At 43.7% G+C, this 13,623-nt stretch overlaps 1 protein-coding gene across 1 annotated transcript; it reads left to right on the top strand.

Moving 5' to 3' along the window:
- Positions 1–2,971: 2,971 nt before the first annotated feature.
- LOC120425464 (uncharacterized) lies at positions 2,972–9,345 on the top strand. The gene has a single exon (XM_052708664.1). The coding sequence runs from the start codon at positions 3,446–3,448 to the stop codon at positions 8,339–8,341; it is 4,896 nt and encodes a 1,631-aa protein (XP_052564624.1). The 5' UTR covers positions 2,972–3,445; the 3' UTR covers positions 8,342–9,345.
- The last annotated feature ends 4,278 nt before the right edge of the window (positions 9,346–13,623 follow it).

Genomic DNA, 13,623 nt, shown 5'->3' with positions numbered 1-13,623 from the left:
ACTGACCTTTCAAGGCCTACCTGAGACGCTCATTAATCAGATCGAAATTTGTTGTGGAGCAAAGAAAACCTTTACAGAAAGTTTAGAATGAATGAGGCTAATGTATCACAAATACATTGGCCGTAGGAACGGCAAAACAAGAAGAGTCTTGCGTGCTTCTCGCCAGCCAATTTGGAAACATGCAGTCTGGGTTAAAATTCGTGATTTGATGAAAACAATCACCTTTGGGCCAATGATCCAAATTGTATAGAAAATTGTGTGTACACATGCTAAGTAGATTGAGGTTAAATTTTGTACCGTTTAAACAAATGGTGCGCTAGTGTGCGTGAAATAGTTAAAGTAAGTTTTCCGCAAAATTTTAAATTTAAAATAGGTTGCTAGTTCTGGATGAGGGCCTTGAAAAGGGTCGTCAATTTTGTAGAATCGGTTAAAATTCAGGCCAACTCATTTCTGAGTTGGTTGGTTTGGTTGAGATTGAGACTCTTTCGTGATTGATTTATTGGCCCTGAAAAGGGCCGTTTAATTTGGTCTGATCTGGGCACCCTCTTCGGCCAAGGGTTTCAATCCACTTATGACGTCATCCCGTCTTCCTGCGACTGTCCGGACCGAGAGCGGAATTTGAATTTCCTCCTGCTGCTAGCCTTCCACCAACCAAAGAACAGATTTCCTGTGCTACTGGTTCTTTCCGCTGGTTGTCCTCTTCTTCTCCTTCTGCTGTGGCTTTTGCTGCTTCCTCCGCGATGGCTGCTTCCTCCTCCGATGAGGCCTCCTCGAGTGCTCGATCCAAAATGACTCGCGAGTGCGAGGTTTGGCTGCTTATATGTCGGCAGAATAGGAGAACGGAACAAAAGGGGCGCGGTCTCAAACGCATACGCGCAAAAAAAGTTTATGCGTTGGAGACCACTCCCCTTTTGCGCCGCTTGCCATACCCAAATCTATTTAACCACCAAAACCTCGCACACGCGAGTCATTACGGCACGAGCACTCGAGAAGGCCACTTCGGGACGGCACGGAGGAAACCGCAGCAGCCACAGCAGAGGGGAGCAGAAACCAGCAGAGGAACGGCCAGCAGCAGGAGAGGAATCCGTTCTCGGACCGGCAAAAAGCCAGCAACGGGAGGAAATTCAAATTTCGATCTCGGTCCCGCGTAGGAAGGCCAGCAGCAATAGCCGAAAGAAGAATCATCAGCAGAAGGAGGAAATCAAAATCCGTGCTCTGGCCGGGGGAAGGCATGCCGGCTGATGCTGCAGTTGAGGAGCAAGCATGATGAAGACGGCGGAAGTCGCCAGTCGCCGACTCGTCGGTTTTAAAATTAAACGGCCCTTTTCAGGGCCACAAAATTATCACGAAAGAGTAATCTTCATTCTGGGTATACAATTCTGTGTGTGTGTGTGTGTGTGTGTGTGTGTGTGTGTGTGTGTTTATCCAATCATGAATTTTCAAATATCCATCTCCAATTATCCAACCATTTTGGACCACATTTTGCTGACCAACAAACTGAATTGCTAAAGGCGAATAATTTTGGAGCCTCAAGATCAAATTCATTGCGTCAGCGAGAAACATTCTGCTAGAAGCCTTAAAATTAAGTTTAAATCTTGTTAAACCTATTTTGCAAATCCGATCATGATTTTTTGCTACTTCACGCTGATCGATTGAAATGAGCTTCCCATCTTGGGATGTAGCATTCAAGTACCTAGTAGCACCATTTTTGGCGCTTCATAACCCTACTGAACTGCGGCTAGACAAGATGTCCAAGCATTTGCAGAAGGTGTACACGGCGTCCTATCGGAAGCGGAAGAGAGAGGAGAGAGAGGAGGAGAGGCAGTTGGCGGGTGAGCCTACCGCGGCGCCAGTGGACAACGCTGAACGCATGAGGCGGTACAGGCGACGGAAGCGAGCTGCTGAAGGAGGTGGAGAGCACGGGGATGAGTTCCCGGAAGGTTCTGGGGCTGGACCGTCGGTGTCCAATCCAGGAAATCGGAGGCGGCAGGAGCGAGTGGGAGATGCAACGGAAGGGTCGAATGCGTCTGGCAGCACTTCTGCTGAACGTATGAGACGGTTGCGGGAGAGGAGGAGGACTGGACAGACAACGTTCGGTCGGAGCGAGCAAGGAGGTGCTACCGCGGATGTTACTTTCGTTGCTGGAGGTGTGCGACGGGGCGGTAGACGAGGAACCGCGGACATTTCGGTTCCAAATTCGGCATCGGAGAATCCCGAACAGGGTAAGTGCGATCGTAGAAAATTTATGCGTGTGCGTGCGCGTGTGTGTGTGTGTGTGTGCGTGCTAAATTTCTACAGCTTTTATTCACTTTCTAGTGATAAATTGAAATAAATTGGAAAGTGATAAATTGAAATAAAAGTTATAATTAGATGAAAAATTAGCATTTCCGTAAAGAATCAAAATTTAATACATTAGCGTAATCTCTTTAGCCTATTGTTTTACAGATTTTAAGCACTATGTTCAAAAGAACGTAAAAATTTGGAATAAATTTCCAACATAATACTTGTCATGCCAAAAAAAAAAACGGAATCGACGTAACACCTTATAATGTGGCCCTCTTAAACCTTGCGGTTTCGTCAACGGATCCACAGGCGTGTATCGTTCTTTTTGCGACAAGACTCCGCCTCCCGGGTCTCCTAAGTGTGAAGGTATGGGCACGGGGAGAGGGCACCGAATACCTATATTTACACTTAGAATTTTTTTGCGTCCGCCCCGGGATTCGAACCGGCGACCTCTGGATTGTGAGTCCAGTGCGCGGTCCGATTGATCCACACAGGCAGACATGCCAAAGATACGATTTTAAATGAAATGAACATTAATTCAGGTTGAAAATATTCGGCCTTGTGTTATCACTGTATTTCCAATTACTCTTATAAACATTATCATCTCAAAACAAAGGGACAAAATTTGTTATGCTAATATATAATTTTCGATATTATTAGATCCATCTCAACGCACTTTTCAAATATTTTTCATACGCAACTTTTTAGGGATTTATCCGCCCATGGAGGTAGACGCAATAAGCCTCCATGATCCGGTGGTGCAGATTGATGAAGAAGGTGAGACGTTAAACACATTGTGTTATTGTGAAAAATTTACTAAACACGCAAAATAACTTTTTAGAAATGCCATCAAATTCTGCACCAAGTCAGTCGGATAGCATTTCAGATGGGGCAAGCCAGGGTAGGTCTTTAAATTTATGCGAAGTTTTCGAGGTTTGGGTCAACTCTATCGTGTTTCACAGAGCCAGGTCCTCGCAATGCAAGCAGACCGAACTACGACAGGGCCACTCTTGAGTTCCGTAAGCTTTTCGTTGAGAACTCGTTTGGTGCTGTGTGCAGCGTTTGCGACAGACTTTGGTTCAAGAACGACTTGAAGCCCATCACTGAAGCTGGAGGAAATGTACTGGTACAAGCCGGCGACTTTGATTCAACCGAAGGTTTCATGGTGTGCCAAACCTGCAACAGCAGCTTGAATCGTGGAAAGGTCCCAACCCTGTCCAAAAGCAACGGATTTGTTTACCCGCCGATACCACCGGGTCTTCCCAAACTGGATATGATCAGCAAGCGGCTGATTTCTCCCCGTTTCATCTTTCTGGTGATTCGTCGTCTGTGTCATGCTTTGGGCAACTATGGTATCATTGGGCAGGTGATCAATGTGCCGGTAGACGTTGAGGAGATGGTTCGGGTTCTTCCTCGCGATCTTGATAATGACTGTGCGATTAATGTGAGCTTCAAGAAGCACACTGCACACAAATCGAGCCATTACTCGGGGTGGGTTTGCAAGGGGACTGTTTATGCTTGGCTCAAGTATCTCGTAACTACTCCGTTGTATAAACGTGAGGGCATTACTTTTGACGAAGAACGATTGAATGCGTTCGGAGCAGATCCACAGGAGGGTCCCTCGCGGGCGGAAGAAGCAATGCCACTGGATATCATCGAAGATGAAGCCGAGCTGTTGGCTAGCATGCAACAAACTGCGATGTGGAACGAAGACATGTACCTGGAGCTTTGCCCTACCATGAACCGAATGCCCTCGAGTATTTTGTACGATGAGAATGCCGAGGAGTTGAGTAATCCCGACATATACTATGGGTTCCCGACAACGATCAAGCTAGGCGTACAAGCTACTGTGTTCAACAAGGCGAGCAGTGAAGCTAGGCGAGCTGACAGGCGGGGTGCTCGTCCAGATCACATTCTGGCCATGGCCATGAAGGTGTTATACTGCCGTATGATTGAAGGGCTCAAATGCCACTTCAAATCTGTGGGAACAGATAACGTCACACGTGCCCAGCTCAGCGATCCAGAGTTCCAGAGGAATATGATGGAGATTGGCTTGGCTTTCTTCAAAGGGATACCGAACTCTGTGCAGTACTGGCAAGGACGCAAACAGGACCTCTTCGCCATGATTCGACAGTTGGGTAAACCAACAATGTTTCTCACCTTGAGCGCCAGTGAAACTCAATGGGAAGAACTGTTGAAGGTGCTGCACAAATTGTCCAGTGACTACGATGACCTTGAATTGGCCGACCCGCTGTCGGAGTTAAGCGCGTTTCAAAAGGCAAAGTTGGTCGTTGAAGATCCTGTGACGTGTGTTGCATACATCGACAAGCTTGTTGACGTCATAATGCGCATCTTGAAGTCCAAACGGTTCAGTCCATTTGGTAAATACTACGTTGTGGATTACTTCAAGCGGATCGAGTTTCAACAACGTGGTAGCGCGCATGCCCACATCATGCTCTGGTGTGCAAACGATCCTCGTGAGGACGTTTCCGAGGACATGCCCGCCACCATTGAAATGATCAACACTCTCTGCTCCATCGATGCCTTCCGTTGGTTGGGACCACTGCTTGGCAAGAAGCAAGAGCACGCTCACACACGTACGTGTTACAAACACAACGATAAACGTTGTCGTTTCAACATTCCGTACTGGCCGATGAACGAGGATCGGGTATTGGTGCCCCTTCCGGCTGATGACAGTCGTCGTTCTGCACTGAAGAAACGTGCTCTCGAGTTTCGTGAGATTCTGGAAACGAAGACTTTCGAAACTCTCGAAGACTTTCTGGCCGATTGTGAGTGTACCGAGGAATACTACCTCGAAGTGATTCGTGCATGGCTACAGCGACCAGCGTTCTTCTTCAAGCGTCCGATGAATCAGCTCTACATGAATCCATTCAACGTTTGGATTGGCGGTGTACTTCGCTCCAACAGTGATCTGCAGTTCATCATGGACGAGTACTCGTGCGCCTCTTATTTGGTTGATTACGTCAACAAGACAAATCGAGGCATCAGCGCGTTTCACCGAGAGCTTCTCGAGCTGCAGGAGCAGTATCCCGACTACGACTATCAAGGCTTGCTGAAGAAGTTGGGCGTGAGAGTACTCAACAGTGTTGAGATGTGCTCACAGGAAGCAGCGTGGATCTTGCTCCGGTTACCAATGTCCGAAGCAAGCCGGAAAATCGAATTTGTGCCGACAATGTGGCCAAATGAGAGAACCCGATGCCGGAAGCGACACCAGCAGATGGACAACGAGGGACTCGACGACGACTCAACGGACGTGTGGACCAGAAACATCGTCCAGAAGTATGAGGACCGCGATGGATTGGAGGATGTGTGCCTGGCTGATTTCGTCGCATGGTATGCACCGATGAAAAGCACCAAAAACAGCTACAAGCTACGAGGCACTGCCAAAATCCTGCGATGGCGAGGATATCCGATGAGCGAAATGGTCGAGTACAAGCGAGAGGCAGTGCTCCTGTTTTTGCCGTTCCGGAATGAACGAGTCGACCTGCTGGACCAGAACAAATTCCTCCAATTGTACGATTCGCATGAGACAGAGCTCATCGCGAAACGTAAGGAATACGATTGTGAGTTGAATTTGGAGCAGACCGTTGAGGAATACCTCCGAATAATCGCACAGGAAGGCGATGGCGAGCAAGAGAGAGCCGCCACGGAGAAGCACAACGAGTACGTGAGGAGCATCGACATGCAGCCAAACAACGATGACATCGAAAACCTGCCGACTTCTGCACTGCGAGCGATTGTGAAACAACGTTCGAATGTCATGCCAAAAGCTGACTACTGTGCCTGGATGCGGCAGGCTAACGAGAAGCAGCGCATGTTGATCCTCCACATCATCCATCGACTGACGAGCTTTGATCCTGAAATTCCAGCGATGCAGATCTTCCTGACTGGACCAGCGGGTAGTGGTAAAACGTTCACACTGCGTCTGATGATGGAAACCTATAACCGGTACAGCCAAGGTCACAACTCTCGCAACAACGCGTATATTGCATGTGCGTCGACAGGCAAAGCCGCCGTTAACATTGACGGTGTTACGGTCCATCGTGCCTACCGCATTGCAATATCGCGCCAGAGTGACTCAAAGCTTAGCCCTGAATGGCTGCAGACGTACCGAAATGAATTCCGAAACGTGAAGCTCCACATTGTAGATGAAGTTAGTATGCTTAGCGCAGGTAACTTCAGAACAATGCACATACGTTTGCAGGATATTCATTTGGACCACCTTCACCCATTCGCTAACCAGAACGTTACGTTTACCGGAGATTTACATCAGCTGAATCCAGTCAATGCTTTACCAATCTATAAGGCTCCGAGAAATTCGATTGGTGGATCTTGGCTGTGGGATTACATCCGACTGTACGAGTTGGATCAGGTCATGCGTCAGACCGATGTGGTGTTCTCCACCATCCTCACCGCGATTGGCGAAGGCAAGAAACTGACGGATGAACAGAAGACGCTGATCGAGAGTCGGTTCAAGTCAGTGGAGGACTGCCAACGGGAAGCTCCCAACGCCGTTTGGCTGTTCCATCAAAACGTTGATGTCGATCGGTTCAACAGAGAAGCGTTGAGTGGGCTCGAAGGTCTGGACTGTCTTGCCGACGATATGATCACAGGTCACAGCACATCCGCTCAGGCAACCAGTGCACGAACGAAATTACATAAAATGAGCACAGCCCAAACGAGTGGGCTGCCATATATGGTTCGTTTTTGCATTGGAAAGCCCTACATGATCACTACCAACATCGATGGCGATGATAATCTGGTAAACGGAGCAATCGGCGAGCTGAAGTATGTGGAGATGCGGGAAAACGACGCCGGCGAAGAAGTGATCTACAGACTCTGGTTGCAATTCGATACGGAGAAAATCGGAACCATTGCAAGATCTAAGGCGCAGGCAGTCGTTAACGCCCGACCCCATCTCCTGCAGCAGGATTGGACCCCCATCACGAAGCAGCACGTGAACATCGCTCTTGGAGGTACGATCAAATGCAAGCGGATTCAATTTCCGATTGCGAGTGCCTGTTCCATGACAATCCACAAGTCACAAGGTGGAACTTTCTCCAAGGTCGTTTACCAGTACAGTCGCTCGCAGGAGCAAAGGCTGGTGTACGTTGCTTTGTCACGGGTTACTTCGCTGGAAGGACTCTACTTGACCTACGCGGACAATCCCTCCCTAGATCCGTCTAAGGAAAAGCCTGTGTTCCACCACGCCAAGGCAAACAACTCTCCAGCGATGCGTGAGTTGCGGGACGAATACAAGCGCTTGAGGAATAACCGTTATCGAACGATCGGAGACGATTTTTCTGAGGTGTTGGCGAGTAGTGGACCAGCATGCACCCTGATGACAATCAACGTCCAAAGCTTGAGCGCTCATCACCAGGATATATCGATCGATTCCATACTGACCAGTGTAGACTACTTGGCCCTAAGCGAGACGTGGTTGGATGATAACTCCTCGGTCGAGATTGAAGGCTACACTTGTGTTGTCCAGTCCAAAAGGGATGACGCAAGATCTGGCGGTGTGGCAATTTATCGAAAGACGACGACCAAAACCAGCATGGCAGTCCCGTATACTCCCGAATTGGTGAGTCAAGATCGAGACGAACTTTTCGGTGTGGCAGATAAATACGGTGACGTTTGCGCTGCTACAGTGGATGTGATGGGCACTGAGGTACTGCTGTTCTCGGTGTACATCATCCCAGGAACCACACTGAAGCAGAAAGGTTGGTTTTTGGCACGGAAGTTGCTCCAGACTGCCCGCACTGGTTTGCCAATGGTAGTAACCGGTGATTTTAATGTCGACGTTTCCAAACGAGAAAATGTCGAATTCATTAAGTTTATGGGCGAGCACTTCCAACTATCCTTAGCTAACGACGTGAGACAGACGACCACAAATCGTGGAACGGTCCTTGATCTCACATTTACCAGAGGCATACATGTGGCGAGCAATTCGCGGTATGTATGCTATTTTTCCTACCACAGACCCATGTTGTCTGTACTACGAACTGAAGAACCCGAGCCATCTCAGTTGCATTGATCCATAAACGTTCAAAGCCGGACACGACGATATTATCATCGGATTTTACAAGAAGAAATTGAAATGTAAATTACCAGTTACACCTACACTAACACAAACTCACAAATGAACTGTAAACTCATTAATTTAAGTAAACCAGAAAACTTTTGTAAACACTAACTAAACACACTGACCCCTCCCCTCCCCCCAAACATTAACATCACTACATCAGGAACCAAATGAAATGTAAATATTACTTTAAGAAGCAGAACAATATTGTACTACACACTAAAACCTACCCAACAACCGCCCCTCCCCTCTTCCACCCACTCCTTCTCTTTCTCGCTTTATTCATATATTGAACTTATTTAATAATTCATTCAACCATCATCAATTGTTTATTAACAGGAAACCATCCCCCCCGCCCTCTTGGAACACCGCTGATGGACCCAGCCAGGATCAAGCCTAATCTCATTTCTTCATTCCAGGGCAAAAATTAAACGGTCCTTTTCAGGGCCACCAAAATATTCACGAAAGAGTTACTCTGCAACAATTCTATCAAGCAAAATAAAATAATCTGGTTTTACATTTCACTATCTATCCGAAAACATACTGTACTACACACTAAAACCTACCAAACAACCGCCCCCCCCCTCCCTTCTTTCCCTCCCCCTTCCAGCCACGCCGTCTCCTTCCCACTTTATTCATATATTTAACGTATTTAATTATTCAGTCAACCATCATCAATTGTTTATTAACAGGAAACCATCCCCCCGCCCTCTTGGAACACCGCTGATGGACCCAGCCAGGATCAAGCCTAATCTCATTTCTTTATTCCAGGGCAAAAATTAAACGGTCCTTTTCAGGACCACCAAAACATTCACGAAAGAGTTATTCTGCAATCTTCCAATCAAGCAAAATAAAATAATCTGGTTTTACATTTCACTATCAATCCGAAAACATCAGCAATCTTAATAAAAATTTAAGGCCCTATACTGTCCTATGTCTTTCGGTTATGTCTCTGACATACCATCTTGAACTTTTTGATTAGGTCCTATCAACATATGAAAGACAATAGCTTATAGGACCTTTTCAAAAAAAACTCTGGAAGTCTGTTTGTCCCATCGTTAAACTTCTACGCATAATTGTCCCACCAAGTACTTTCTTACACGGAATCATTAGTTGTTCGAAGTATTATGTCTTATTTACCTGTTGTATGGCAAGAGGATCATACTTAAGGGTGATAAACTGTTAACTGGGGCGATTAGGGGCTCATAGGGCGAATAGGAACACACGGGACAATTATGCGTAGAAACACAGAAATCGGTCGAAAAATTTCAATCGCGTTTTTCTCAGTTGCACTTTTTCGAACATGGGACAGTTATGCGTAGAACGGCAGTAGAAGAGTCGCTTGAAATCTTGATTGACGAAAACGAAGTTGACTTTATAGCTGTCGGCCACCATTGCTAGTACCAACCACTAGTGTCTTCCTTTTTATCTACAAGGACTTCGCCGCCCTGGGATCCTAAGTGTATGACAGTATGGCACGGAGCGACGGCGCCGAATACACATATTTACACAAAGAATTTTGGAGCGCCCGCCGCGGGATTCGAACCAGCGACCTCTGGATTGTGAGTCCAGTGCGCGGTCTTGATTACCTATCAGAAAATTGAGCTAACCCTTCCATATTCCGGTTTTTTTTTTGTATTTTTTCAAGATCCTGAAATCGAGAAAAACATGTTAAAAAAGCCAACAAATCAAAAGATAACCGTCATCTGGGGCGAAACGGGACAAATGGGGCGAATTGGGACAGCTGTTTCAGCCTTGTTACTGTACAATATTTGGATATTTTTGATTAATTTCGGATAGAACAGACACAGAACATCTAAAATAGTGCATAGTGAATCGTTTTCCAAATTTCAAGCTTTTACGTGCTCTGAAAACTGCTGTCCCTATTCAGACTGTAGTTCCGATTCGCCCCAGATGACGGTACTTCACTTTTAAACATTTGAATTAAATTCGATTTTCATCTTTTACTGAACTTCAGTTAAATTTAACTGATTTGCTTTTTGGGTGATAGTGAAACCGCTATGAGTAAGGGGTATTCAAAAACATTCAAAACGCAAAAAAATGTTTGTTGGACCTTTTTAAAAATACAATAGAGAAAGTCTCCCAAGGTCTCTGAAATCACGTGCAATTTGTTTTACTTTTGTTTATAGGGAGGGTTGAAAAGTTTCTCTTAAAATTTGGATTTAGAATGAGTTTCTTGTATTCTTAGAATTCTTGGAACCTTTTTATTTTCCGAAAGTTGCACAACTGTGATCATGCTTCAAGCACTTTGTGATACCTTTGACTTCCAAATTTTGAAATTAATTCTTGGAATATATTTTGTATTTTTTTGTTGTTGCCAATTCCTTATCCTTCCGTCGACCAAGGCCGAAGAACAAAAACATTTAATACATTTTCTAACAAAATCATCATCATCAGCTCAAGTGAAAGGAATACTAAATGCTTACATTTGCTTCTTAAGTCTTTGTAAAAATTTAAAATAAATTGCGTGTTTCTTAGATAATGTCGAGCACAAAACTAAACACAGACCTGTTTTTCTTAATTTGTACGCTTTTCTAGAAAAATTCTAAGATTGGTAAACCTTCAACTATGCAACTTCGTTTCTAAAAATTAAAAAAAAAACGTTACTTAATCCACCTTAAGGTGGTTGGTGCCTTCCTCGCATTCATGTTGTATTTTAGGTTGTATTTACAAATTAATTTAAGAGTTTTTTTTATTTTTTTTTTCATTTATTTTTTATAATTATTGATTTTACTTGAACAGCAATTTTCAATTATTTTTTTTACCAACTCTCCAAAATAAAGGAGAAAAGTCTCATGAGTTATAAAAAAATAATTAAAAAGTTCGTGTAAATCTTTGTCGAGACAAAATGATGCAGCAACATAATCAATACAGATTTTTTTCCAGAAGAGACGCAGACACTGCTTAAGCAATGTGGCAACCGGGCGATACGCATGCAAGGGGGTGTGGCTGCCAATCCCCCGCGTGGACCAAAATCCCTACGCATGCTGCGCGACTCTCGCGCGTAAGCAAAAAGATCCGGCCTTTGAGGTTATGCAAAAATCACCCTTTTTTGCAGCTACAAAAAAACTTTTTCTTGGCATAACTTTAAAAGTACTTCATTAAACAGAATGAAATTTAATAGGGTCTTAGGGGACCCCAAAACGAACAGAATAAGGCGGATCCGGCCAAAATCGGTTCAGCCAGTTCTGAGATAATCGTGTGGAAAAAAAATCATGTCTACACACATCCCCACAGACATTTGTTCAGAATTTGATTCTGAGTCGATAGGTATACGTGAAGGTATATCTAAAAGTCGTATTTAAGAAGTTCATTTTTCGAGTGATTTTATAGCCTTGCCTCAGTGAGGTGAGGAAGGCAAAAAGAAGAACATAAAACAAGAGATTTAAAGTAGCTCAAAATAATAATTTTCCAAAAGAACATAAGACTGTGGAGGGTTTCAAGTAATTACAGATAAATTTTGACCAAAAGCTTTAATTAAAAGAAAATGGTATGGCTAGAAGGCAGGGAAACCATGGACGTCCGTGTATAAACTTCCAAATGTATACTTTTAACATTGAAAATTGGACCATTAGTTGCTGAGATATTGTCATTAGGAAATGTGGGAATATTTGGATAATACAACTTTCTTGTTTCTTTTTCTTTTATTCACTGCATTTCAGCAACCAGAAGTACATCCTTCAAAGTCTCTTAGGCAATTTAATTGGAAATTTTCTGAACTTTTCTAAAAAAATATTTTTAGGAATGGACAATCATGGATTCTACAAAAATAGAAATAAAACGAAAATTTTACAGTTAAGTTAAATCTTTAAGTGGCTCTATATTGAAAACGGCGAACTTTATCAAAAAATCTTTTCGACTGCTTAATTGATTTTACATAAAAACTGAAGTAACAAAAAAAATGACTTTAATTTCTATTTTTTCCAAGAAAACACATTTTTTCAAAAAAATCAAAATTGGTGACAAAATGTTTGCCCTTACTTCACTATGGCTCAAAAGTTGTGGGCTCTTTTTTATAAAAAAAAATCGGGGGAAAAATCAGTTAACTTTTTTTTTAATATCCTTTTCAATATCTACACCTACAACTTCAATCAGAAAATTCCTTCAAAAGTTGCAGAATTTCGAATATTTAGGTACCATTTTTGTATGGACAGCTGCCAAAATTGTATGGAGTTTTGTATGGGTGAAACACTGACACAAAATGGCTTCTTTAGTCATAGGGAAGGACCCCACAAAGTTTAAACCAAATCAAAAATATAAATAAAATCTATTTCCGGTTTTGGTGGAGAATTGTTCTTATGGGACATTTATGCGAACAGGGGCAGGTTATGACAAAATGTTCTATTTTTAATCACCCGAAACAAAAGTGCAAAAAAGTGCATTTTAGTACATCGACGCTGTCGTGCTATCTTGTCGTTTGTCGCTTTTTGACGATCCGAGAAAAACGCTTTTCATGTTTGACTTTGAATTCACAAAAAATAGAGCACGCCATGTAAACAATAACAAACACGTTTTGTGTGGTTGACCATTCTGTGCATTAATGCAATTGTCCCAAAGTTTGGTTAAATTTGGTTGCCGGAATCCCGAGTCATACTTACAAATATTTATGGTAGTATTACTGCCCATGATCGCATAAATGTCCCATATACATTTTAATCGCTTTTGAGTTATTGATGCAGTTTTGTTCAAAATCGTTTGCACTTTCAGAAAGCCTACAACATCCAGTACCTTGATCTAGAAATCATGAGGAAATCCAGTTTTTTCGTGAAAACCTAACACGTAGCCTTAAATGTGGGACAAACTTCAAATGCGTTTTTCTCAGCTTGCTGTTTTTGCATATGGGACATTTATGCGAACATGTGCAGTCTAGCTTGTACCTGTGTCAAACGCGTTCTGACCTGAAATCCCTTTGGCCAGTTGTCGCACTTACATTTTTCAGGCTGTGTCAAGATAGCACGACAAGATTGAAACTTCTTTCATATGTAAAGTGACAAAAATGCACGGAGTTTTTTCGGGTGTTATTGAATATCTTAGGATTTAAATCGAATAATGGGGATCTGTGAAGGTCAAAAGGTGAGACACTGAGAGCTGCACAAAATGGCGTTCTTAACTCAATTTGGTCCAAAATGCACGTGCGACAAGTTAGCACGACAGCGACGACATGTTGAACTTTTTCACAATCAACTTGAAAACGCGTTGCGGGAAAACATCCC

Source organism: Culex pipiens, chromosome 2 (assembly GCF_016801865.2).
Source record: "Culex pipiens pallens isolate TS chromosome 2, TS_CPP_V2, whole genome shotgun sequence".
Taxonomy (NCBI): domain Eukaryota; kingdom Metazoa; phylum Arthropoda; class Insecta; order Diptera; family Culicidae; genus Culex; species Culex pipiens.
This window is presented reverse-complemented; position numbering and strand designations above follow the sequence as displayed.